General features: G+C 37.3%; 1 protein-coding gene across 26 annotated transcripts in view; it reads right to left on the reverse strand.

The window, feature by feature from the left end:
- Marchf1 (membrane associated ring-CH-type finger 1) overlaps positions 1-27,921 on the reverse strand; it is a 1,027,787-nt gene that overhangs the window by 81,864 nt on the left and 918,002 nt on the right. For 20 of the 26 annotated variants that reach the window (XM_087216905.1, XM_087216904.1, XM_087216913.1 and 17 more), the window contains one exon: positions 12,222-12,301. In XM_087216905.1, coding sequence (XP_087073031.1) covers positions 12,222-12,301 — 80 coding nt within the window. The other 6 variants (XR_015453398.1, XM_087216897.1, XM_087216896.1 and 3 more) reach the window with 2 other exon arrangements.

The following is a 27,921-nucleotide window of genomic DNA, read 5'->3' on the forward strand; positions in this document are numbered from 1 at the left end:
CAATGTAATGTCTCAAGTACGATCCATATCTAAGGGACCATGGATATAGCTCAGTGGCGGAGTATGGACTTATCATGTCTGAAGTCCTGGATTCAACCTTAAACACCGAAAAAAACAATTCATGTTCTGGAAGAAGCAAGTGCTCAGTTTGATGCCTTAAGTAAAATCTGTCTCCAAACACAGGGGCTTCTCTTTCTCATGGCTTCAGTCCTGGGCATACCTGGAAGTGAAGGAAGGAGAACTAATAGACGCCTGCAGTTCTCCTTGCATTTGACAGGGGTGGGAAAGTGAACACGGTGCTGTGTTGAATACTGCCAGAGTCGAGTGAACAAAAGACAACTCACCGAGGCTGCTGCAGAGCCATTTTAATTTCTGAACCAAATTAGATCTTGGTGTTTAAATTTACCTATGTCTGAGGATGATTGCAGACTTGAAATGAATAACTGTACTGCAACAGTTAAAAGGAAAATAAAGACCTAAATATAGTAATTATAAATAGAGGAAATGTTAAGGTTATAAATAAATTCTCAGACATAAATCATAATTTGTGGCAATAAGCACTGCACCCAAAATTCATCAGTTTATATACATACTATTTATTTTCTGTTTGCAGAAATATATAGGGAGCCTAAATTTAATGCACACAGTAGTTTTAAAATGAATTTGTGTGAGTGAGAACAGAGTTTTTTTAAGACAAAGGATAAATTTTATATTGCCAAACAAATATAAGTGCATTAAAGCAAGAATATAGTTCAAAATACCTGTACTTCTGAATAGTGTTCTTAAATTAAGAAGTAGATGCGTTCAAATTAATTTTTTCTTATTAAGTATTTTGTACTTTGATATGATTATTTTTACCAAAGAAAAGGTAAATATTGGCCCATGTCTCCAGTCATATATAAATACTAGCATATACGTCTCAAAGAACATACTTTTACTTTTGCCTAAAATTTTCTGAGATTATAAAATTTCTCATTGATGTCCAAATCTATTTCAATATGGCTTTATAAGCAAGGAAATGCGTATGTTTTGTTCCCTCCTAGAAGCACAACTGAAATAATAGGCCTACAGTGCCCCTAATACTTCCAGAAATCAGAGTGACCTGTTTAGTCAAATTAGAAAATAATAAATCAGTTCACTTGGTTTTGGTCATGTAAAATAATTTACAAGTAAAGATAATAAGTATTATTGATGATACTATTCTTGGAGAGAGAATCTCACGTATTGTGAAAAACTAGGGAAAAAATGCCTTCTAATAACAAGGCATATCTTTAAAGTTTATAAATGAAAGATATAAATGCCATTTCTATAACCCTTTCAAGTTATTTTTCATGTCTCATATATGTGTGTATTTTCATTGTTTTTGTTCATTATAAATAAAAATTACTGAGATAAATTCTGATAGACTGTCTAAAATCATACTAAGCACTTATGACATTAAAAAGTAATGTTATACACGTTCTTTTCCTTTGTTAGAGAAATCTTTACTCCATAAAATAAAGAAACAGTGTGTGTCTGAATTTGTATTGAGGACTAGAATGAATAAAATTTTTCACTTCAAGAAAGAAATTAGTCCTAAAACATTGTGTTGTGCTAGGATTATATTCATTTGCAGTGCACATCTCACTTTTTAAATTTTATGATCATGTAGGTGAAGAGAGACCTATTTTACCTTTTCCATCTTTGACCACTGCAAGTAAGAGAAAATGCAAGAATTGAAAACAATACCTCTGACTCTGTCTTGAATAATCTCCCCAGGGTCTCATCTTTGGCAGGTTATCAACATCCTGTGTTTCCTACCAACTCAGTTGTGAGTAAAATGAAAAGGAGACCGAGTGCTATTAATTCCTACAGGACTCAGCAAAACAAAGGGAAAAGCCTATGGAACAGCATAAGCTTGTGAACTTTCTAAAGAGTCTATTGCCTGTTAGAAATGAAAGCTTCCTATTAGGTCACCTAGGGGAACATTTCTCATCTGAATATTGAAGGTTGAACAGCTCATCTTTTATCCGTGGAATGAACTTTGACAATACAATGTCAGTCTCATTTTTTGTATCCCAAAAGTAATACAGAGAAACAATGGAAAAAGTAACAAGAGCTGAACAAACTCTATTATTGAATGAATGAATGTACATCTAGAGCCAACAGATAGAAAACAAGGTCAAACTGAAAAATCTGTGACAAAGAAACTCAGAAAGAAATAAAGGTTGCCTCAGAAAATACGTCCAAGGAAGTGATAGGTGATAATGTGTGTGGATAGTCCAAGGGTCTTCAATGAGCAGATAGAATAAGAGAATGGGTACATCTTTAAATAAACACTGAGTATGGAATAACTTAGCGAAATGTTATTTTCTTTTAAAAATCTTATTTATAATGCATTATCCCCTTAGCTTTTAATTAAAGTTTATCTAAGACTGCATACATAAACCCATGGTAAATAGGAAACTAGATGTTTCACAAGGCAATTCCCTTAAGCTCTGTTCAGCTAATTTTCTTGGCTATATCTGCATTTGAATGTAATTCACTGCAGAGGTAAATTACAGTTCCTATGGTTTGTGGCCTCCATATTCATAGGTATGAACCTTAACAGAGCTTTTCAGAGCCTTTAGTTTATCTTATTATGTTTGCCACTGCTCAGCTTAGCAAAAATATAGGGATGCTCAGTGGAATTTGAGGTTCAGAGAAACAATGAATAATATTTGATATCGTGTCCCAGTGAAAATCATTTGGTTTTGTACCAGAAATTCAATTTTAGTATATGTGCTGCCGAAGCAAGCACCAGAAATTCAAACTTCACTGAATGTTCGATCTCACAATCAGTGTCCTTACTCTGAGTAGATGACCTTACAAGACCATTAAAATAAATTTAGGAAATTTGTAAGTCAATATATGTCCATATCAATCATTTCCTTTCTTCTATTGAATGGAAAGACATATCTGTTTCCATGGTTATGGCCATTTCTTCCACTTTGAGTTGTGTCCTTTCCAACTTTCTTTGTGGAAACTTAATAAATAATCTAGCTTCTCATTTTTGTGTATCTCTAACTGTTCTCTCTTTCTGAGCTCAAGGGTCCTCTAAATTGAATCATAAGCAAAAAATGGCTCCCAAGTTTTTCTTGCTTTCCAGCTACTACACTCTTATTAAACTTTCTTATTAAGCTCTTCCCAACTTCTTTTCCTTGCTTTGGGCTATTAAATGTTGTTGTTTCAATTTCTTCAAATCCTCCTCTCAGTTTATGCTTTTTCCATGGGAAAACCTGATAATCACCAGCTATTTACAAAAGACTTCTTAATCTTCATCTCTTTGTAACTCTAGACTCTTATATGTACCTGCCTCTTGGATATTCCCTTTGGATATTTCTTTAGTACCTAAAACCGTCATGTTCAAAATTAAACTCTTCTTTTATTTTTTCCTCTCAAGCAGGGTTTTCTCTCAAAAGTAAATGTTACTATACTATTTTTTAAATCAGGAACTTGAGAGCATATACATATATTATTTCTCATCTAGCCTTCCTTACTTTACTTCTAAAATAGATTTTAAAATGCACTCATCTCCTTTTATTTTCATTTCCACTGTCAGTGGGACACAGCCATGAAATTGTCCTTACCCTACTTGTTTCCCGTTGGTTTCAGACGTGCCCCACCTATTTGTTTTCCAACAACAGACTGAGTGCTCTTCTAAAACACAAAATGGATAATGTCATCCTTTTGCTTCACAGCTTGCAGAATCTTTCCCCTGTCCAAACTCTTAACTATAGCTAATAAAGCATTCTGTGCTTGCCTACCTCCATCTCTCTTGCTAAGCCACACTGAATAGATCAGCTCACAATTCTCTGTCATCTCTGGGTATTTTTACAAGTCGTATTCTTTTGCTGAAAGACGTTATCCCTTCTTTTTCCTTCTTTCTTTCTTTCTTTTTTTTTTCTTTTTGTACCAGGGATCGAACTCAGGACCTTGCACTTATGAGGCAGGCGAGGTGCCATTGAGCTAAATCCCACCCCTTCCTTCTCTTTCTTGACTTATTCCTACTTCTCCTTTGGGTTTCTGCCTGGTTATTATTTCCTCAAGAAAATTTACTTCATTCTACTAGGTGCAATGTGTTCCTTTAGCTTTGTTTATGTATTTATTTTTTAACATTTAAATGCTTAATCATTTGTCTTACCTATTAGAACATGTTAATAAAAGGTTAGACATTATTATTGTTCCACTGAATTTTCAGCTTCTAGGACATTGCCGGGGCACAAAGGAAATTCTCAATAAAAAGTTGTTCAGTATCAGAGTGGATGAAAAAAATCAATGCACGAATTTGATGATGGAGTAAAAAGGTCCATTTTACACACAATTCTTTTATGTGCTCAGACTTATTAACCAAAAGCTGTCTAAATCAATTTTATACATGCCAATATTTTGTCAAAAAGCATGATCTTGTTGCTCTCGAAAAGTAGTCTTCTGTAGCAGACACCTTTGTTTAGTATTAGCAGGCTATAGTGGCACAAACTTTTTGTCCCCCCATAATTTGGCTGCGTTATATTGGAAGTAGCAGAGCTTGGCTGAATTTATTTTTAGTCAAGGTCAACAGACTCTAAAGTTTTTTTAAATTAACTGCTTTTTTTTTTTTTAGCAAAGATATGTTTGTGTCCTCATTTTATAGTCCTGTCTGTTTGCTATTTGTTATCAGCAGATGTATCAAGGCCTGTCTAGTTTGTTTGTTTTTTTTTTACACTTGTAATGAAGAAACACTGGATGTCCTGGGAGTTTTTTGTTTTTGTTGCTGGGAGCAGCTTAGAGCAGTCCAAGACTCCGTTTCTCTTAAGTCTCTCTCTCTGTGTTTCTTGTAATTCCCTTTCCTATCTTGTGGGCATTGTACTGGCTTACATGAGGAGAGGACTGCTTCAGAGGTCTCTGACAACTCCCATTATCCTTTCCCTATATAGTCTTCCTCTATGAACATTCTGAGCTTTAAGAAATTTTTCTCTCCATTTTTTCCATACTCAGCTTAAAGCTATTACAACTTGCAAGAGTGAAACAAGTCAAAATACAGACTATTTTTAATGTTTCCTCATCCAATTTCACCTCAAAGTTGTTTTAGAAATTAGAGTATACGTAACACACGCAAAAGTTATAGCATAATATTAAGAAGTATGTGCTCAAATTCATCACTCAACCTAAGACAGGGCTAGAATATTGCAGGAGTTATTTACTTTTGGACTTTTCTCGTTTTAAGGAAACTATTGAAAAAATTCAATGTTCCTTATTTGTTTACAGTGTACCAGCCAATTCTCATTATTATCCTCATGGTTTCTTTAGACCTCTGCTCTCAGCACTCATTGATTATGAAAGTCATTTCAAAAGCTCTGTTTGAGCAACACAAGAGCTATTGCTCTTGCAGAGGATGCAAGACAGGGTGTTAGACGTGGTCCTTATTTGCAAAGAATAATTATTTTACAGGGAAAAGAGAATGGAGACAAATGAACTTAGAGAACAGTTGCATACTAGATATATGATATGCACTGTAAGCATTATAGTAATTCCAAGAAAGAAAAGATCAATGTGAATGACAATAGCTTGAAAAGCTTTATAAAGGAGACTAAAAATAAGATGAGTATTGAAGCATGCTTAGGTATGAGCATTTGAAGAGGAAGGGAAGGACAATTTAGGAGGAGGAATTGTATTTGATTGTGGAATAGTTGAGCATGAATGTTTTTCTTTCCCCTTCTTGCTCATAATTCTTTTTCACTTCTGGCACAGAAGTTACCTTTTTGCTGAAGTGTACTTTCTCTAATTTGTAAGATTCCAGAGGAGTTGCTGATGGCTGCATTTTAAGTGTAACCTCCCTACCCAAGTATTTGGCCCACTCATGGCCTGGGTGAGTGAGAGAGCAACCAACTCAAGGGTGGATATGACCTAGGGCCGGCTATTTATATTCCTTTCACAGACCTTTATGTGTAAGTGCTTGGAGAGAAGTTTCTCATTTCTTTCGGGGCTACTGCTGATGAAGTGTAAGCCTGAAGGTATCTCTGCCCATACTCTATTTCTCCTTCTTTTATGTAGAGAAAGCTTTTCTACAGTTGGAGAAAATGACAACCACAAAAGAGACAGAGTGAACGACCCACATTGTTTGAGTTTCTGGAGTCCCCGAGGACCTCTGCATCTCTAGCTTTCCTATTTCTTTAGTAAATAATCCCTTTCTTGTGTAAGCTCATGTGAGTGGGTTTCTGATAGAGAAGCCCTGACAAAAACAGGTAGTAGGTTAATGGGTAGATGTGGAGAGAGACACAAAGTGTTAAGAAGGGCCATAGTGGAATGGTAAGAATGAGGATGAAGGCACAAATCAGAAGCAACCTCTTAAGGATAAAACGACAGGACTTTGCTGGAGACAGGCCACATCCAATGTAGAAGGAACAAGAATCACCAATAGAATCAGGGAGAGTTGGGAGAAGGAAGTGGGTTTGAGTGTAAGAAAGAGCCAAATCCTGACAGCTGGGTTCCTGGTAAAGATGGTTCTGTGTCAGTGTACAGTTTTAATGACAGGATGCACCCTATACTGGTATGAAGTACAGGAAAGTAATCTAGTCATGTTATATGTCAGTGTTCCAGGGAATAGAAAACTATGGACATCCATAATTTAGCTTCCAAATTCATCTTTTTGGTTCCTTTTTCTTCCCAACTAAAGCATGGAGAGAATTTGTAGCACAGAACAGTTTTTCTCAAGGCATTGCCCTTGCATCAGAGACATCAGCGTCACCTGGGAACATTTCATAAATACTAATTCATGAGCCCAACCACAGTGTAAGAGAAATGTTAGGGGTAACCAGTGACCTGTAATTTAACAAGTCCTCCAGTTGATGACAATATCTACTAAAGTTTTAGAACCATGGAGTTAGAATATCGTTTACCAGTTGGTTCTACAAGCGGGTGAAGTAATCCAATACACAGTGCTATGATTTAGCATAGTAAGCATCAACGTATTAGAAAAATATCTTTTTCCTAAAATCCATTCAGTAACTATGGTTTGAGCACATGCAATCTGCTAGGTACTGTTCCAGTTGTTTTAGATATGGCAATGAACAAATCTGACAGTTAATAGGAAAAAAGAGTTATATTTTAGCAATTAAAAATTGTGCTAAAGAAGAGACTGCCAAGGGGCCTGAGTGTAGGTCAGGAGGTCAAGAAGGCGACCCAAAACAAATGGTATTTAAATTGAGAAAGAACAACTAGGAATTAGCCTGGTGAGAGTCAGAGGGGACAATGTGATGTCAATCTAGGTCATGAAAGGAAGAGACCTGGACACTTTAGAGACCTGGAAGCAGACAGGCATAAACAGGTTGTACTTAATGAAGGGTGTTGAAGCTAGAGAACCAGATCTGATAGAGAGATCATGCAGGATTTATAAATCATATTAAATATTATGAACCTTCTACTGAGGGCAACTGAGAGCTTACTGAAAAGCTTCAGTAAAGGGCTAACACGATCTGATTCAAGTTTTCTTTTTAAAGTAACTTTTGTGTTAAAAAAAAAAAAGTAAAGACTTTCCCACTATACCTAACTAGGAGTACAGCGAATGGTGATTTAAAGCCCAAGTTATAATTGACTCATACAGACCTGTTTTCTGAATAAGACTGAGATGAGGGTGTGAAAGAGGATATAGTGCTCATGTGGGGACTAAATGCCAGGAACAGAAAAGGAGGAAGGGCTTAGGAGCTCCTTCTGCTTTGCGGTTGTAGCTGAGACTGGCCCTGCCTATGCATGTCTGCAGCCTCAGGAGCACAAGTTCACAGGCAATTGCTGCTTCTCTCATGGTCGTCTTCCTCCCTATGTGGGGGACTCTGGTTTCTGCACTGTAGTTAGTAGGTGGCTTTTCTCCTACTTACGATATCTTGTAGAGATTTAATTTACTTGTCAGGTATCACCGGTACCTCTCTGCGAATGATTAGCAAACCTCTCTGTTCTCCCTGATCTCGAGAGGATTTCTGATGCTTACCAGCTCTACCTTGTGTTAATGCCTTGTGTTAGCATATGCAATGATACACATGCAAGTGTTCAGGGTCACACTGTGTGTAATTCACTGAGAATTGTATATACTTGGTTAGTGCTCTCCTGTGTTCAGTAACATGTCTCATTGTCTGCTGGAGAGCGGACACCAGAATGCCATTGTAATCACAAACAGCCTGCTTATTTATAGTTAAGCAGGCCTCTGAAATCTCCTGTGTCTGTCAGTAACATCAGCATTTCCTGCCTCTCAAGTTTCAAGGTTTGGAGTCTGCCTTGACACCTTTGTCTTATGGTTGGAGCAAATCCAGCCACAAAGACTGTTGCTATTTACTTGGTGGGATGCCAATATGCCCTTTGTTCCTTTCTTCTATTACCTGTTATCATGCATCCTGCTTAAGGCATGGGAGAATGCTTCCACCCACAACTCCTAAATTTAGGTTCGTTTCTCAGCACATCCCCAGGAACCCCATGACTATTCTGTATATATGAGTCCTTGTCAAACTTATTTTATTTAGTAAAGGCTTTTCAAATATGTTATCTTTTTTTTGCGGGGGAACCCATTGAATTCTTAAAGGAATATTATGCAGGACCTTGTAGGTAAGAGACTTTGTGTATAAGAGAGATAATCATATATTCCCTGACTGAAGATGGGCTGAAAGCAGCACAATCTTGCCAACTGGCTCTCAGCTTTTATGGCAAACATTTGGAACCCAAGAAGTTCATTGAGACTACAAGTAAACACAAATTTATAGATTAGAGTTAAAAAACTTGGAATGATATAATGTTTTCTTCCAAATCCCTCAACACATTATTGTTATCAGCATACGCAAAGCTTCACAAACAGTTTTTAAATGCGCAGCCAGTCTCTTCCGCCTGTCCAAGCTGTCGGCATTCTCCCTGAGTTCAGTGTCCAGAAAGCCATCCCTCCATCTCTGCCAATTCAAAGGACTTCTTTTCTCAGCTCTCATCTTAATCTCCCCAAGGGGTTCCTGTATCATATTAGATCTGTGCCATTTTTCTTTTTTTGAGATTCCTGCTTTATTCCTCTTCTTACATTCCTATCTTAAACTTTTGTCTTTTCAGCTGTGCATTTAATTTCTCCCACTTAGATGATATACTGTTTTAAAAAATCAAGTACTTTGCCAATTTTGTATTTAGCATCTAGTATAATATGCTTCCAATAGCATTCACTTAGTTGGTATATTTTTTTTCGGGGGGGGTACAGGGGATTGAACTCAGGACCTTGTGCTTATGAGGCAGGAGCGGTACCATTGAGATAAATCCCCAGGCCTAGTTGGTATATTTTGATTATAATCCACAGCAGAAAATAAAAGCAATAGGGCCAATGATCCCACTTGCATTAATAGAAATCTAAATTAAATATAGTGTCTTTGGAAATGTTCCTTCTGAGTAGTACTTGTAAATTAGGAGGACTGGTTACTATGACTTCAATTATAAGTATTACCTTTCCCCCCAATTACCATTAAATGTAAAGCTGCATTTTTGGTGGTGTTTTATTAAATAATGTTAGAAGGAGATGGAAAATGACATTAGATGGTTGCCAAGTGGAGAGTTCAGTTTAAACTAGAAAAAAATGTTTCATTCATCCACAAATACAAACACAAATCATAGTCAAAAGATTATAAGACATCTACATGAGTGTAGAAATTGAATGATGTTTCTTTACTAATTAAATCTGGTTTAAATCACCTAGCATGTTGTACATGGCCCCCGTAGTCTGGCCCACTCCACTATTCCATCCTTAGCTTTATCCCTGCACCGCCCCCCCCCAATCCTGGTCGCAACAGCAGGTTCTCAGCTTCCTGGACTGCCAACTCCTTCTCTCCTACTGCCTTCCTGCTAGTGGCACTGTGTGCCTGCATGGATTTCCTGCTTCTTTCCTTGATCAATTCCTGCCATCCTTCAAGGATTAGTCAGCTTGTTACCTCCTCAGAAAAATTCCTCTCTGATTTGCAGAATGATTTAAGTTTCTTTGTGATGTTCTCCCAAATTGCATTATCATGATTATAAACACATACATTAACTGTGAAATAATTTTGTTTGTGTTCCCCACCAGATTATAAGCTCTCTCTTATCTGAAACTATCCAAATATTATACACGATATAATATTCTCAATGCCTAGAATGAAGCCTGATGCATAATAGATGCTTGACAGAATAAATGGATAAGAATTTTGTGCATGAGTATCTTTTAAAATTTCCAGAGAAACAAACCATTCCAATGTCATCACATCCAGACCTCAACTCCTCTTCTTGCTCCTGCCTTCAGTGGACAAGGAAGCCTTCTCTAGGTCATGTGATTCACATGAAACATGCAGACGTGTTTCATCAAGTAACTTCAGCTTTTACAAAAACAAATGCAAACAATTGAGCATTGTGCAACACAAATCTTCACTTGTTCTAAAATGGACTTCAGCTTAGATAATTGGGAATAACATGAAAAGTTTAAAATATGCATTTTGTTTAAAACTGCCTCATTTATTCCTATTAGCATGAATGTGCCCACAGTTCTTTTTAGCATTAAGTTATTTTGAAAATATATAATTTTGTGTAAAAATTACAAGCAAGTGATCTCATAGTTATGAAATGTCTACATGCTGAAATCTTTTAGTGTATGATGACCAGTATAGTTAATGGGTCTCCTTCCCTAAAGGCTGATGTATCCATGACCTGTTTTAGTGTTCTTTCATCCTTGAGTTACCCTGCTGTGTCAGACAACTGGAGACCAAATTATAGCCAACTTCAGAGGAGATATTTTTTGTTATACAAAAGTCTGACCTTAAAGAGCCCCATCAGCTTTGAACATTTCTCTGTCAGGATGTTAACCGTTCACCAAATTTGCATTAAACAATCTAAGGTTTCACACACTCTCACTCGTGTTTCCTCCCCTACTATTTTCTGAAGTAGAACGTGTGCAAGACTCAACTGTCTTGTTAGTCCTTTTGCCAGAATAAATCATTATTCAACTCAACAGACAGAGGAAGAAGTCTAATTCTATTCTGCAACAGCCATCAAACTCATGAACACTTCTGCATTATTGTTCTCATACCCAATCAGAAAAATAGCAGTATGAATACATGTTGTTTTGAGGGTAGGCCTCAAACACACATATAACTCACAGCAGAAAGAAATACATCTGTCTGACATCTAGCCTTTCTCTGTAGTGACTGACCTGCAGGCTTCTACATGATCAGACTCATCATCATAGGCAGCAGGAGGCTTTGGAACCAAGCTATGCACCCGGGGGTCAGAATCGTCCACATACTTGCCACCTTCTGTGATTGCAAGTATGTCAGTGCTGGAATCCGTTTCTGAAAGTCTTTTCTGGGCTGTTTCATTTTGTCTGAGACTGGGCAAGAGCTGAGAGTCTTGAGGGCAGAATCTACCTTTGCTTCCCTCTTGATTCCTTGATAGTCTCTTCATCTCAAAGGATTCTCTTGGCAGAGAAGCACTGGATTCTTGGTACCTTATGACTTTTCCTCTATAGAAGTTTAAAGAACAACTCTCACATTCTATCAGCTCTTGTTGCTGCTCACTTTTGGATCCCAAATCAATAAGCTCAATTCCTTTAGGAGTAGAAGACTCAGCCAAACTTCCACATGATTTATTATTGTTTCTCCTTCTTCTTGACAGTCTGAATTTAATCTGGGCTCTCCTTTTGGCCTGAATCCAGTGACTCTCATCGGTGCAAGATGAATCTGAAGAATCTGTGTAAAGTTCCCTCCATCTGGGGCTTGATATCTGGAACTGGAAGTCATTTTTTCTCCCCTTTTTCTGCTCTTCTGCATGCTCATACCTCTCAGAGGCCCTCCTCCTCCTAGGCTTCTGTTTTACTGACTTCTTACCAGAATTCTTAGCAGGGCTCAGCACCATGACAGGGGTACAGTGCTCAAATGCATCTTCTGACATGTCATGCAAGATGGAAGATCTAGACAAAGCAGCAGGCAAGGATAGGAAATGGGAATGGAGAGGAAAGTCATGGAAAGACAGGGAGAGAGAGAATGATGAAAATGATAGTATGGCCAGAAGTTGGTAAACAAAGATCAACTGAAGAAAATGAACTAAAGAGGAAAACAGTTGAGCCAAGTATAAATTGTCCACGGGCAATGTAAAGCAAAAGCACAAGCCACACATTCTCAGAATACAACACAAAAATACAAAACGCTGGTCTAAGGAATACTGAATAGGATTATTTGCTCAGCACTTACCTGCAGATGTCCTGAGTGGATGGACAGACAGACAGCCTTGACTGGCTCCTGGGAGCTGTCCCTGTGGTGGGGCTGCTGGCCTGGAGAAACAAGTTAGATAATTTGGCATCTTGGTTAAGGTAATACATGGTTGATATCTTTCTTTTTTTCCACATATTTAAAAAATTACAGCAAGCGTGGCTGCCGGTCATGTTGTTCATAATGCAGCTCACAGAATATAGGAAGTTAAAGGGTGGGTTTTGCAAAAGTAAAACTTATTTGAGGAACTTAGAACAGCTGATATGCTCTACCACTCTGTTGTTGCTTCACTTATTGGAGAGGAAGATGATTCTACAAGTTTCTATTGTATTTACTATAATCTTTTACGTGGTAAAAGCTCAATTTTCCTGGGAAACAATTGGGTAATGGTTGAACATCTTAGGAAATAAAAGACTAAAATACTGTTGTGTGATAAGGATGGTAATAATCTGGGAGGTCTAAGTAATCAAACAGCCATTAGATTGCTAGATACTGCCTCAAGTTAACATCATGAGATAATATATTAGAAAACACTTTGCAATATTAAAAAGCCAGGAGTTTTTAATATTATTATTTTATCACTATAACCAATAAAATAAAGTGGACCCTTGACTTATGAACTGGATTAGTTTGAGAGGGTTGGTTGTAACCCAAGTTGGTCAGTGATGGCTCAGGCTCCTCTACACAGCCTTCAAAGTCTCTCTCCTGTACACAGCCAGATCTTGGTGTCCTTAGAGAGACACTGGCCCAGGATTTCTCAATTAAGCTGACACAGGAAAGGATGTTGTAATGTTCCTTCCAGAACTCTCTAAGGGTTAAATCTGTGTCTGAGACCATCTGGAAGCACAAGTGGCCAGCATTCATGTCATAACTCAAGACTTTGTTCATAAGTTAAAACTAAAATTCTGGTTGTAATCCAAGTTGTTCATATGTCATGTGGGTCGTAACTCGAGAGCCCACTGTATGTCCACTGAAACACTGTTGACCTTTTATATACTTTTAACCCTCTGACATACTGAGCTTGAGCATGAGAGCCTGAAAGATCTCAGCTTATTAGTAGCACAAAGACAACACTTTTCACTAGGTTTCTACCTTTGGAACATTTTCTTCACTCTGACTTCTTTAAAATGTTGTATTTAATTCAGATCATGAAGCCAAAGGTAGTATACATCAACAATTTACTGACTGATTGTACTGTGGTTTTATCTACTATCTCTAATCTCTATGATAATTTCACAAGAGGAAAATAATAAATTTATTGTTTTGAGTGGTATTACACAGCAGACATTATTTTTGGCAATTTCCATATATTTAATTCCATAAGTGTATGTGGCAAATGCCATAATTATTTCTATGTTGCAACTGTGAAAACTAAGAAACTGGAGCAGCTTCTCACTAATGGGTGGTAGAGCAGAGATTTGGAGCAGGAATCTGGTGCTGCCTTCTTCTCTTATCTACCAGCAACAGAAGTGGAGTTAGGGGTCCAGATTCAGGACTGTATGATTGCATAGATAAAATACAGAAATTTGTCACCAAGAAAACAATACTAAGAGTAAAAAGATTAACCAAATTTAAAAATTACTATTTCAGAGACATGGGAATCATCTCACATTGACCCAGAGAAAGAGAAACCAATTCTTTTTTTTTTTTTCTTAAATTCTTTTATTGGTACATTTTAGGTATACAACACATTTACATTTCTCATTGGGAACTTGTACCTTTAGGTGATGCATCTTGGTTCTTATTTTTTCCCCATTCCTAGTCCTCCCTTCACCCCCTCCACCCTTCCCTATTTACAAAGTCTTTGTTTCCATTTTTTCCATTTCTCATCATTTTTCCTTTCCCTTCTTTCCTTTCCCCTGCCCCTCCCACTACCCCTACCCCTTTGGACCTTGTCTTCTTATTTTGCATTATCAATTATTCATTCTAATCATTGGTACATTTTAGGTATACAATATAATGACATTCAACATTGGAAATTTGCACCCTTACATAATCTCTCTTGGTTCTTATTTTTCACCTTTGCCCAGCCCTCCCTTCAACCCCTCCAGTCCTCCCTATTTACAAAGATTTTGTTCCTATTTTTCCATTTTCTCATATTAATTCCATTCCCTTCTTAAGAGAAACCAATTCTAACTTAAGAGGAAAGAAAGAAAAATTAGAAGAGGAGGTACAGAAGGCTGAATAATGGTCCTCTAAAGAGGCCTGCATTTTAATCTGTTGACCTTGTGGACATTTTTCCCTACTTGGCAAAAGGGATTTCACAAAGGTGATTAGGAATTCTTAGATAGGGAAATTATTCTGGCAGACTCAGTGTAATCATGAAAACCCTAATAAAAGGAACAAAATAGAGTTAGAGCCAGATAGAGAAATGAAGGGTAGGAATAAAAATCAGAAAGAAGGGAAGATGCCTTTAGAAAGTAAATGGACCGGCCCGTCAGCCAAAGTATGAAAGCAGCCTCTAGATGTTGAGAAAGGTTGAAAAAGGGATTTCTCCCTGGACCTCAAGGAGGAATGTAACCCTGCCGACACCTTGATTTTAGCCCAGTGGGATTTATGTTTGGCTTCTGGCCTCCAAAACTAGAAGATAATACATTTGCATTGTTTAAAGTCAACAAGTTTGCGGTAATCATTTAAACTAGTCATTGATAAGTAATATGTGAGGAGACACTTTAAGCTGATCTTAAAAGGAAAATAGGAATTATTAAAGACCAGACAAAAATTCAGGTTAGAGGAAATAGTGTAACATAACGAAGGCAGGCATTTTCAACATCCTCCATTGCACTGATATACACTTGCAGACTTTCAATTCTCAATGTTCTGGTCCTTTTCTGTCAATTCTTGAATACTGTACTCTTTTAAGTATTTAAACATCATTTTTGAACATCAGTCCATTTTCAGTGATCTTGAACATCTGTATCAAAGCCCACTTCTTCCAAGTTTTTTTTTCAGAACAGATTCATTTCTGCATCTTTTGAACAAGTAAACTTTTATAAAACATATAATTTCTGTGTCACATATGTGGTAAGCAGTAAGTTTCCTTAGACTGTGCAGCCCTTATTCCACATCTGCCTAGAGACTAGAGGGAGTTCTGTACAGAGCCAGCACTGAATAAACATCATATATTTATTGGTACTTATTCTCGTAAAACCCAATTCATCCCAAGTGTCCTCAAACCACTGATTATGTAGTTATGGATATGTGCCTCAGTATAATGAGCCTCATGATGGATATCCATGGCTATGAAGCTACACAGGCAATGCTTTTGAAATAGACATCATCATAAAAGAACAAATTTTATGACCTCACATGTGTGAACAAAGGTATGTTTTACAATGAGAAAATTATTTATTATTGAGAACTGAACACACAAAGCATGAAGCTTTCCTTTGCAGGCTGTTTTGGTCCCCAATGAGACTGAATCAAGTCATATGTCTGTCAATGACCTTTTCGTACATTGAAGGGCCTAGAAAACAGTCCTTGTTGTCCATAAGGAATATTTAAGTAGCTCATAGCCAGTCTTAGTTTAGGCACATTCCGATTGCTGGTGGGCAACTGTAGCAGATGCTGTACCTGTGCCCTTTTCCTCTCTTGTGTTTGCCTGTATGCTGACTGCTGACCACTTCAGGGTCTCGGCCTGTCTACTTCTCTGCCTCACATATTTTCTGCTTCCATGTGTGCTTGCGCGGCTTTTGCACAGAGATACAATCTGAAAGTCTGTAACCTTGGATTTGGTGGAGTCCGTGGCAGTACCCTAGTTTCTCCACTCTGCAGGGGGAACAGTTGTGGGTAGTTGTACAGTAACTTCCAGAATTTCTCAACAAGTCCCCAGCTGGATCAAAGCTCAGCTTTCCCCAGTTCTTTAACACATTCTTTACTGGTGGCTCCCTTTTCTCTATTTTAATTTTTCCACGTATTGTTGTTTTTTGAGGGGTCCCCTGCCTGGAAAACTGCTTGCAACCAAGATTGCATCTAAATGAAAGTGAGATTTGACGAATGGACGCTTGTGGAACCCAATTGAGATAAAATGTAACCTAGCTTGTTTCACTTTTGATTCATTTTCTCAGAAAACACTAATTAAAGTCTATTACGTTTCAGATACTATGGTGAAGAAAGAGACAGATGGCACCATAAAGGACTTCTTGTTTAGCGGAGAGGCATGTAAATTAACAGGCAATGTTAATACAGTTCTGCATATCCTGACAGAGCCTGGGGTGGGCGTTCTGAGGAAGGCAGGGTGCCTAGCTTAGAGCAGGGAATTAAGGTAATTGTCCCAGGGGGCTAACAACTAACCCAGGAAAGGTGAAGATGGGTACAGTGGAGAAAGCCATCCACACAGGGAGAAAAGTGTACGGGTCCACAGAGCAGAAAAGTAGCAAACAAATGATTCCTCACGGATTAATAAAATATGTGGGTGACACGTAGGAAGTGACACATTATTAAGATAGAACTTAGAGCCTAACATACATCTATCTATTATCTGTCATCTTCTATCTATCCATCCCTTAGCATATAAAAATTTGCATTTCAGTTCAGTGGGAAAATGTAGGTTATTAAATAAATGGTATTGAAAGAAGCAACTTGTCATTTGGAAAAACAAAGCCAAATCCCTGTTTTATTGCTTACACTAAATTTTGGTGGATAAAAGACTTAAATATAATTTTAAAAACCACAAAGGTATGTGAAACATAATTGAGTATATTTATAATATTGTGGATGGAAATCCCATTCTTATAATGACATGAAACCAAAAATTATTGTAGGAAAAAACATAAACATGGCGATTTCAAACATAAAAACTTGAAATTTATACAGAAAGACACATACATTTGCATGCAACTATAGACAATCATAGATAAAACTCAATATTATAATGCCATATTTCATAACATATGAGAGCCAAAGAGCTAATTGCTCTAGTTTTCAGAAACCTCTTACAAATCAAGAAAGATGATTTGATTGATCTTATAGAAGAATGATTAATTTCACAGAAAAGAAATTACAATTGGTCAAAAGCCAGGTGTAAAAAACTGCTCAATCTCAAAGTAAACAAATGCAAATTCAGTTAACAATGCTATGCTATCCACTTTTACTTATCAGATGAGCACATCTGAAAAATCCTTGCTAATTCCCACCCAATGGAGCTGAAGGGAGGAGACCAAACATTGTCCTATACTGCTGAAGTAACTGGAATCTTCTGCAGTTTATTTGGAAGACATTATTAAAATAGAAATGTCCATGCAATTTAAATCAGAAAAATCTATTCATGGAAATTAGCTTTGCTAAAACAGTTGCACAATTGCCCAAAGGTACATTTTTACAAGAATGTTCATTATAGAATTGTTTGTAATAGCTAGGAATTGGAAACAACCCAAATATTTATTATTTACAATGAAATGGGCAAGCCATTAAAATGAATCACATACACAATAGTGCTTTATGTCTTTTTGCATATGCTAATGAAAAATCTGGAGATGTGCACATTTAATTATTGACAGCAATTATCTATGTGAGGTAGGATTATGGGAAATCTTTTATCTTTTAGGTTGTATGTTTTTATGGTTTAAAAAACTCTAATTTTAATAACAGGAAAATAATTGTTCAATCACATCAATGATGTACTAAATCACTGTCAAAAATATTAAGAATCAATATTTGTGCTGTTATCCTCCCAGTGTTGAAGTGATAAAGTCATTGCTTACTGAACCTCTGAGTTTCGCTTCCCCTTTCAATTGAATATAGTCAATCACAACAGCTACATAAAAGGTTTAAGATGGTGACATTATTTCACTGATCTGAAAACTGCTTTGTAGAGTGTCGAGTGTCCAAGAGTTGTAATAAAGCTCCAATCTTGAGATATTAGAATTCTTTTTATTCATTCTTAGTAAGTTATGCTTTTCGCTACACATAGACTCAGTGTTATTTCCTTGAGGGTAAAACACGCAACAGCTTTAGACTAGTGACGATGAATCCTGACTAAAAGTAAGAATTACTGGGAAAGTATTTAAAAACACCTTTACCTGGGACTGAATGTGGGCACAAGACTCAGATATTAGTATTCTAAAAAGTGGCTTCGGGATTGTAATGCGCACCCAGAGTTTAGAACCACTGGAATTGGTCAAAGAAGATACTATCTTACTTTTAATTACATAGTAGAAGTTTTTCTGAGACGACAGTGTATTAGTATTATTGAAAGCCTGATTTTTTTGAGAGGGAAAGAAGTGTCTTTTAAATCTCCAAATCTTGCTTTTATCAAGTTAGATGAGATCCTGGAATTTTAGGCAGAGTTTTCTCAAGACTTGTGTTACGAGAAAGAAAGAACGACTTCAGGGAGTTTCTAGTGTACTGGAAGTGAAGTCAGCTTACTATTCCTTGCTGCCAAAGAACCAGACAAGGGAAGAACAAAGAGTAAATTCCACTGTTTCTACCTGCCACTTATCCACCCTGGCTTGAACGTGGTTCGAGAAGAGGGTGCAGGGGCTGGGCAGATATGTTAAGTCTCACCAGTTTATTACTGGGGGAAACCAAGGGCATGAATCTCATTCTTCCCTTGCCCAGAAACACTGTGCTATGGGTCTTTCAAGCTTTTCAGGTTGTATGAGCAGTACACAGTGTGGAACCTGTGGACACAAATGACTGAGGCAGATGGATCTGAGATGCTTACCTCTTCCTTGCCTCAGCTTGATGTAGAGTGAGGAAATCCACACAACTTGTGCTTTCTTGGGCATGTGAACAATAGCCGAGATTGCTCATCTGGGAAAGTAACTATGGATTACCAGAGCTAAAGATAATATGACTTTATAACGGGAGGTCAAGGAGAAGACTACCCAGCCAAGAAGCCTGGGATTGCAGGTGAACTCTGAGCTAGCTACAAGTCCCCTGCGAGGAACACTTTAGCAATAGGCCTGGTAAAACCTGGAGCTCAGATCTCTGCACAAAGGCCTCTGCTACAAGGGATTCAGAAAATTGAAGGGGAATGGGAAAAAAAGCTGAAAGCCTGAATGTGATTAAGTTTTAAACTGGTAGTGACTAAGGGGTTTTTTTTGTTGTTGTTATTGTTCTGTTGAAAAAAATCAAATATTTCCCATATTTGATTGAAAGCTCAAGAAGAAAATAAAGATAAACCATTTTAAGAAACTTAACCTTTGTTTTCCTGTATATTGTACAAAATTTACCTTACTATATGCTGAAAGTTGTGAGGGATTCCTAAAAACCTCTATGTAGCAACACTCGCACCATACTCTGATTATAAAACCTAGATATAGAAAAAAGTGACCTTGATGGAAAGTCTGTAATCCCATGGAATAAAAATGGTGCACGAAGGAAGAAGCAGGTCAGACAATAATAAGTAGAAAAGAGTAGCATCATAGGTTGTCCTAATGCTTCTTTTGGCATACCAAGGTTTGAAAGGAACTGAACATATTTAAAAAGAGAAAAAATAATTTGTCTCTGGCAATTCATACCATTAGAAAAATGGCCAGAAAAAGAAAAGATTCTTCCAGCATGTGAAAAAGTAGAGTCTACAACTAGTGATGAGGGATCTAGCTGGTCATGGGAGGCTCTAAATAGCCAGTGTACACAGAATGAGCTCAGCCAGGACACATTTCCTGTTGAAATACAGAGTTTAAAATAGAGACTGAATCACGATTATTAGAAAGAAGGATCTAGCAGGAAATTTCAAGAACCAGCCCATGTATCCCGCCATGTTTCAAACAACTGGCCATTTATTTCAATTAATATAGCCCAGATCCATGATTATGATTTGCCAGTATTTCAGATTGGGGTACTTGGGCAAGAGATGATAAGACTAGTTATGAGAGGAAGGGTTGTCTTGCCGAGTAATATGTAGGAAGCATTATGCAAAGAAGTTGTACTTTGATCATGGAACTGAGGGTGTCTAGTAAAATGGAGGCTTTCTGGGACCTAATTTGTGAAGCAGACTCCAGTGGTTGTCATATCCCTCCAGTTTTTCTCATGCGAACTGCAGCTCTGGTGAGCAGTTCTTGTGAGCGTCAACCAGTCTCATAGTGACAATGTTGTATTTCAAACGACTGCCATTCACTTTCTACTTTCTACTCCTGATGCCATGAGGTGCCACTGTCCTTACACAAGCCTGAATGGGAAGAAATTCACACCTCCAGGGAAAACCTTCAGTGATGGAGACTAGGATACTGTGAATTAGTGACCTATCTTAGGGATGGAAAATTCTGAGAGATATTTTGATTATTTCTCAAGAGACCTATCAAAATCGGCTATCTAACTAACCCAAAATGCACACTTAATTTCCCCCCAATCCTTGTCTCATTCTCTTTCTACTCCTTCATTTATGATTACCAAGTCTCTTCTCAAATATTACACCTGTAACTTCTGTCACAGGCTGCTATGGTTTATATCTAGATGTCCCCTTAGAGCCTCACGTGCCATAGGCAGGCCTTTTGGAAGGTGATTAGGTTATATATTAGGCCTCATAGCTGACTTGCTGTTTTTTGGGGTCTGGTCAGAGGTGATGGGTCACTGGGGGTGTGGCCTGGAAAGTTTATCTCCCTCTTTAGCTTCTCCCTTCTCTCTCTGCTTCTTGTCCAATATCCTATAAGCAGCTCTCTTCCACCATACTCCTCTGCCACTCTGTCCTGCTTTGGAGCTACCCAAGTATGGACTGAAACATGAGCTAAAAGAAACCCCTTCTCCTTTAAGTTGTAGGTGTCAGGTATTGTATTCTAGAAATAAGAAAGTTACCAAGACGCAAGCACTGCTTTAAGTGAAACCTCAACTGAGACACAAGGGACCCCAGAAATAGTGCTGGGAAGCAGATCTACAAGGTAGATTTTAGCAGCTGGATCACTCAGGATTAGACACACCAAGGTACTCTTTGCTGGTAATGACTATGCTGGTGATGTTGTCTAGTGAGCTACAGCACCACAATGGATTGGATGAGGTGCAGGTGGGTGGGCCAGTGTACAGTAGCTCTAACGTTTGTATAGGAAGCTGTTACACTTTAAATTTCAAGTGTCCCCAAAGACTCATGTGTTGGGGGCTTGATGCTTGAAGCAGCAATATTTAGAGGGGGGCCTAGAGGTGACTGGGTCATGAGGCCACTAGCCTAATCAATCCAATAATGCACGGATGAGTTCCTAGTTGAAAGGTCATTAGGTGGTAGAGCTCAGTTTGAAGAAGACCATTCTCTTCCTCTGTGCTTCCCAGTGCTATGAGGTGAGCAGTCTTGCTCTCCATGCCCTTCTACCATGCTGTTCTGCCTCAGCACAAGCCAACAAAATGGAACCAGCCAGCCATGGGCTGAAAGCATTGAAATGTTTAACCAAAAAAGAAAGAAAAAACTTTCCTCCAAGGTATTTTTCTCAAATATTTTGTCACGGTGACAAAAGGCTTCACTAACACAGAACGGCAAGTGGGAATTTATTATTATTATTATTATTATTATTATTATTTCAAGGCTTTCTTAACTGCCTTAAAAACTTCTATGAAAGAGAAGAGTAAGGTCAGCTGAACCAACTAATAACCAAGGAGACTCTGTGAAAGCCTGTGTGTGAGTATTCCCCAAAGTGCAGGGACAGAGTCCCTAGGCAGAAGTTGGAGGATAAATGCACCAGACCCTGTTCCTTCAAGTGGTCAATTCCTGAAGATAGTCTTTACATTTCTTAGGAGATCCTGCTGAATCAAACTAGTGTCACATCGGGGTCTTTTACATTAGTCTTTTGCATTGGCTTCTCTTTTTCTGTCTTGCTGCTGCTTCTCCCTCACTTCTGCTGCTTAGGGATCATATTCCAAACAAACTCTTTGCACAAACACTTGCCCTAGGCTCTGCTGTTTGGAGAACACAAATCCAGACACTGGAGGATGAACTTGTGCTGTAATGGCAGGTAGGAGTCTGTGGGTTTCTGGGAAAAAGCTTGAGCTGCACATTTGGAGGATAAATTGATGTGATAGATGCCATTGTATCCTCTGGTGTGGATTCTCTCTGATGTCCTGTTTTGTACATATTCTCTATCACTTGAATGCCATAGTTCAAGGTCTGGTTTTGATCTACATTCTATTGCAACCAGACCACCTTCTAGATATGGACCCTCCCCTCAACTTGATGGAACTAAATATTGAGAAATAGGAAAATATTCTCACAGTTCCCACTGCCTTGCATTCTCCTGCTTTTTGATGTATATTACACAGAGGCTTGAAACAAAGATACAACCCAAATAATATCCTTACTCTTCTCAAAAGGGCTTCTGAGATTGCTCATTACCTAGTACATTAAATGCAAAGGAATCCCATGGCCTCTGCATTCTGGAACTCATTCACTTTTCTGGTATGAACACCACCAATTCTTCTTCGTTCCTGGATTTCAGCAATGGCTACTTCATTTGCTACTGTCAAACATGCCCATACTTTTGTATCTATGCCTTTCTGAAGAAACAGTAAGAAATAGCCTTGGAATTCCCCCCAAAGCCCAGTTAATTTCCCTATGTTTATGTACACCCCCCATTTTTCTGAGCTCCAAGACCTCCTTTAAGTGTCTCTTTTGATAACGATTTTGCTCTAGCATATATTTTATTATCGGTGTCCTTGTCTAACCATTTCCAAACTGCCACAATATTCTACATCTAATTTTCTTATTTGCTTCACTAGAAGATAGAGCCAAAAGGCCACGTCTTACACATTCTGAAAATCATCATGGTGTCTTAAATGTAGCAGATAGCTAATAAAGAGCTGTAGGGTAGAATTGAACTTAGTAATTGTTGAGTCGAGTTGAACTGAATTGATAATAGTTTAACCAAGTTGAACTGACCTTGGCAAATCCTATCCTGATTACAGAAGAGACAGAAATGACCATCACATCAAAGTGAACAAAGAAGAGTTCTACTCTCTTCTCTTCAAGAGGCACTTTTTCCCTGTAACAAAATAAATGAACTAAAGCCAAAGTTTTATTCAAGTCTTGAGGGCATTTTCTTGGAGTTTGGAGTCAATAAGCCTATTGAAAGAATGATCATCTTCTATTTTCTTGTAAAATTAGAGGTTGCTATTTAGGAAATGATATAATTATATTATGTAGAGAAGAACATGTCTTTTAACAATTTTGAAGCTGGCAGGGCCTGTTTAAAAAGCAAACGTGGTAATTGAGGATAAAAATGAATTAAAACCTCTTAAATGCATGGTCCCATTCAGTAGCAACATATTGTTTTAATTTGCTAGTTAGTACATTACAAGAGCTTGGTAATTTGTTCATCCTTTTAATAGGTACAAGATTGAAATGGGTCTGGGGAGGGAAAAATAACAATTGGCTGCATGAGCAGAATAATATGTTCTTTGAAATGAAGCATTCTTTGTAATGGATGTTTATTTCAGATGATTACATTGTACAGTGCATTCAGATGGGAAAAACAAACAGGAGGCCAGCTGCACTAATTTTATCAAAGTTATTTATATCAGCAGTATAATTAAAGGCAGTAATTTCAAATTAGGTTTTCTGAGAATCCATTTATAGGCAACACAAGGCAACTTGTCTCCGTGGCATCTAGACCATGATTTTACTCTGGGGGCAATGTTAACTATTGCCAATTGGCCTTGGCATTTTAAAAATTAATTATTGTTTCAAAAAATTCTAAACTATTGCCTCCTGCTGCCCTGACCAGTTTAGATCCACTCCACTAGGAGAGGCCAGTATATAATTTATAAATATGACAGGAATAATCATGTCTAATCATTTACAAATGGCTTCTCTTACTTAGTAATACATTAATAATAGCCCATGAAGCATGATTTGAGAACCGCAGATGGGAAATGTTGCAGAAATTTTCTCTTTCTAAAAACCTCCATTAATTTCAGCAGTATTTCATGAGCAGCATGTTAAAGATTTAAGTAGTAGATGAAATATTACACTGGTTCTAGGGAACAGAAATTTAGCCAAAAGTGATTGGAAAGACATTTCTGGCTGTGGAAAAGATATTAATGAACAATAAACAAATTTGGAGAATGTATATTTGCATTCCTAGAGCTAAAGGAAACCTTGTAATGGTGACCTGATCTAACCTCCACTATTATCCCATGAGACAATTCTCAATACTCACACATGGTTATCTGGTTTCTGCTCAGCCAATAATAGGTAATTTACCATCTCCTGAAAATGTTCCTTTCCTTTTTAGAGTGGTCTAACTGTAACATCTTAATACTATATCAAAGCCTGTTTGTCTGTGATTTCTAGCACTAGCCCTATTTTTACCTTCTAAAGCCACACAGAATTTGTTTAATGTCCAAATCTTTCTCCTATATATCATAGCCTTTTACTGCCTATCTATCTATCTATCTATCTATCTATCTATCTATCTATCATCTATCTATGTACTGTTCTTGTATCCCACACTTGGTCCTCTTTCCACCTTATATAAATTTGGAGCAAACATTTGAAATATATAAATTTGTAATATACTTTTGGTGCAGTGAGTGATTATAGGAAGCAGGTGATAAATCTGTAACAGAAAACTTTGGACAAAATTGAGCCTTCAAAGTTGAGTTAAATATTGTTTTACCTTTTTTGATATGTAATCAATGAAAGGTTTTGAATAAGAGGTAAAAATAATGATGAATGTCCTTTAGAAAGAGTAACCCACTAAAAATAAAATTTAAAAACAACTTTAACTTATGATTTTATCTCAATCCATAAGATATATGCTGATTCATCAATGGGAAATATTAACAAGCACAGAAATATAATATATGAATAATTATGGCCAATTAATTTACTACAAAGCTGCCAAGGTAATTTAATGATGAAAGAAAATCTGTTTAAAAATGGTACTGGAACAAATGCATAGCCACATGGAAGAAAATAAATCCCAAACCTTATCTTAGCACATTAGAATTAAGTAAAATGATTCAGAAAACTAAACACAAAAGGTAAAACCATAAAATTCCTAGAAGAAAACATGAAAGAAAATCATTGAGACCTTGGAGTAAGCAAAGATTAGCTAGATGAGATACAAATTACACAAATCATAAAAAAGTTAATGAATTGGACTTTACAAAAATTTAAAATGTTTGCTACAGAAAGACATGTATAAAGAAAGAGGAAGTGCAAAGTCCATATCAGATGAAGTGCTTGAATCTAGAACAAATATAAAACTCTTGCACTCTTATAACTCATTAATAAGCAAACAACTTAATAAAATTTTCTAAATATTTGAGGAACTGCTTAAAAAGATATATGAATTTCTAATAAGCATCTAAAACATTGCCTCAAATCATTAATTATGAGTAAACTGTAAGTTAAATCCACAATGACATATCACACATATCCTGTGGAGCAGCTACAAATAAAATTCTGATAAAATCATACTGAAAAGAATACACTTTTTAGTTCAGATGGAACTTTAGTGTAATGCTGGAGGAAGATAAAATGGAAAATCTTTTGAAAGTTCCATATAAATTTAAATATACCTATAATGTGACCTATCATTCTTTTTATATGTATTTACCCATGAAATTAAGTCAATATTTGTACACAAATATTTATAGATAGCTGCTTTACTCATAATAGGTCCAAATTATAGAGAATCAAAAACTCCATCAGTGGGTGAATGAATAAGAAAAATGTAGTATATTCATGAAATAGAAATATTACTCAGTAATAAAACAAGCAATTTATCTGCAATACCAGAGATGAATTTTAGAATAATTATAAAAGAAGCCAGTTACAAGAACAGATATTGTATAACCCCATTTATAAAATGCAAACTAATCTATAGTCACATGAAAAATATTAGTGGTTGCTGGAGGCAGAGGTGGAAGGAGAGTGGAATGGACTCCATGAATGTCCAGAGAATTTTGGGGCATTGATAGAAATGTTTTGTATCTTGACTGTGCTATGGTATTAATCAAAAATTATTGAGTTAAACAGTTCAAAGAGATGAAGACTATTGCTTTACTAGTTCTACTTGAAACAATCTAATTCTTTTCAAAGTAAGTTTGATAAGAACAATAAGTTGAATTGGGGAATAGTGAACAAAATGTATTGTAATAGGGAAACAAAGACTGGAGGCCACAGAGGGAAATAATTTTTCTATGTTCAAAGTGAGAGATTATTAATGTCTCCTATAGAGTGAGATAAACAGAACATAGCTAAAAGTGGAAAAGAAAAATAGAAAAAAAGATAAAAATAGAATGGTAAAGATAAGGAAGAAGGGCAAAGTTGATAATGGAGAAAACTTTGGAAATGGAAGGTAAGAGAAGTTCAAAAAAGAAATTTAAAAAGAAAAAATAGAAAGCAGGAAAGGGAAAAAAGAGAAAATATATTTGTGTTCACATATACCATATGTAGTGGAGAGGAGATGACATCTCTATGGCTTTGAAAATGTTATGGACACACAGTGATTTCCACAGTTTTGTTGAAAATGCATTTACTTAAAATCCTGTTAAGCAGGGCCTGATAAGTGATTCTGGAGAGGGCTCAGGAGACCAGGAGGCTAGAAAAAAGTTAGGGTGTTCTAGAAATTGGCTAAGTGGTTGTGACCAGTGTGCTGATAGAAATGTGAACAATAAAGGCCACAGTGATTAGGTCGCAGATAAGAATGAGGATTCTATTGTAAATTAGACTAGGGACAATCTTGTGGCAAAGTATCTGGCTGCATTATTAGGTCCATGCCCTAAGACTGTGGAAGGATGAATTTAAGAAGGATGTACCAGTTTATTTGGCAGAGGAGCTTTCAAAATAGCAAAGCAGAGCCGGGGATTTAGCTCAGTGGCTTTGCCGCCTGCTGGGCAACCACAAGGACCTGAGTTCAATGACCAGTACCAAAAAAAAAAAAAAAGCAAAGCATCAAGCTGTGGCTTGACCAATATTGGCTGCTTTTATTCTCCCTGTATGACAGGCCCAGAGACAGAAGCAGAAGTTTTTGTTTTAGAGACTTTCCAGGGCAGAATTGTTCTAAGAAAAAGTACTGGCTCTTTCTACTCCCAGAGCCATCTTGATATTTTGGCTTGCTGGTATGGTGCTCTAGAGGCACTGCAGCCATGATTTAAGGGCCTAGTGTAACTTATGCTAGTAGCAGACCTTGTCATTGTCTGCATGATGCTGGTTTTGCAGGTGTGCAGAATGCAAGTGTTATTTGGTCATAGCAATTTCCACTAAGATTTCCAAGGAAGGTATGAGGATCCAGGAAAAGTGTGCTGCAGTTCAAGCCCCTGCACAGAGCCACTGATGTATCTTGTGGAGCTGAGAAAGGAGCTGCAGAGGAGAGCCCCAAAATGAACAGAAACCAGCAGCATGCCATGCTATCCTTGATGTCAGTGTGCAGCCTCAGAAGCACAGCTATTGAGGTAGGCTTCCCTCAGCTTTTGGTGGTCCAGCCCCTCTCTTAGTATAGCCAGGATGCTGGACTTGGAACTTTAGGTTTTAATGTATGCCCTGTTGGGTTTTGGCCTTGCTTTGAGCTGATTATCACTTTCTACCTACCTATTCCTTTCTTTTTGAATAGGAATGTTTACCCTGAGCTTGTCCAGCCACTGTGTCTTAGAAATGTGTACCTTTAAATAAATTATTTTAAAAGCTCCCAGATAAAAGCATTTGAATTGAATCAGAAGAGACTTTGGACTTGGACTTTAGAGCAGTGCTAGAACAGTTAAGTCTTTGGGACACTTGGTAGCGGAATGAGGCTTTTTTTTTTTTCAATCTGAGATA

Source organism: Heterocephalus glaber, unplaced genomic scaffold, assembly GCF_053883595.1.
Source record: "Heterocephalus glaber isolate CG9 unplaced genomic scaffold, H.glaber_assembly_v1.0 deba00001460, whole genome shotgun sequence".
NCBI classification, from domain to species: Eukaryota; Metazoa; Chordata; class Mammalia; order Rodentia; family Bathyergidae; genus Heterocephalus; species Heterocephalus glaber.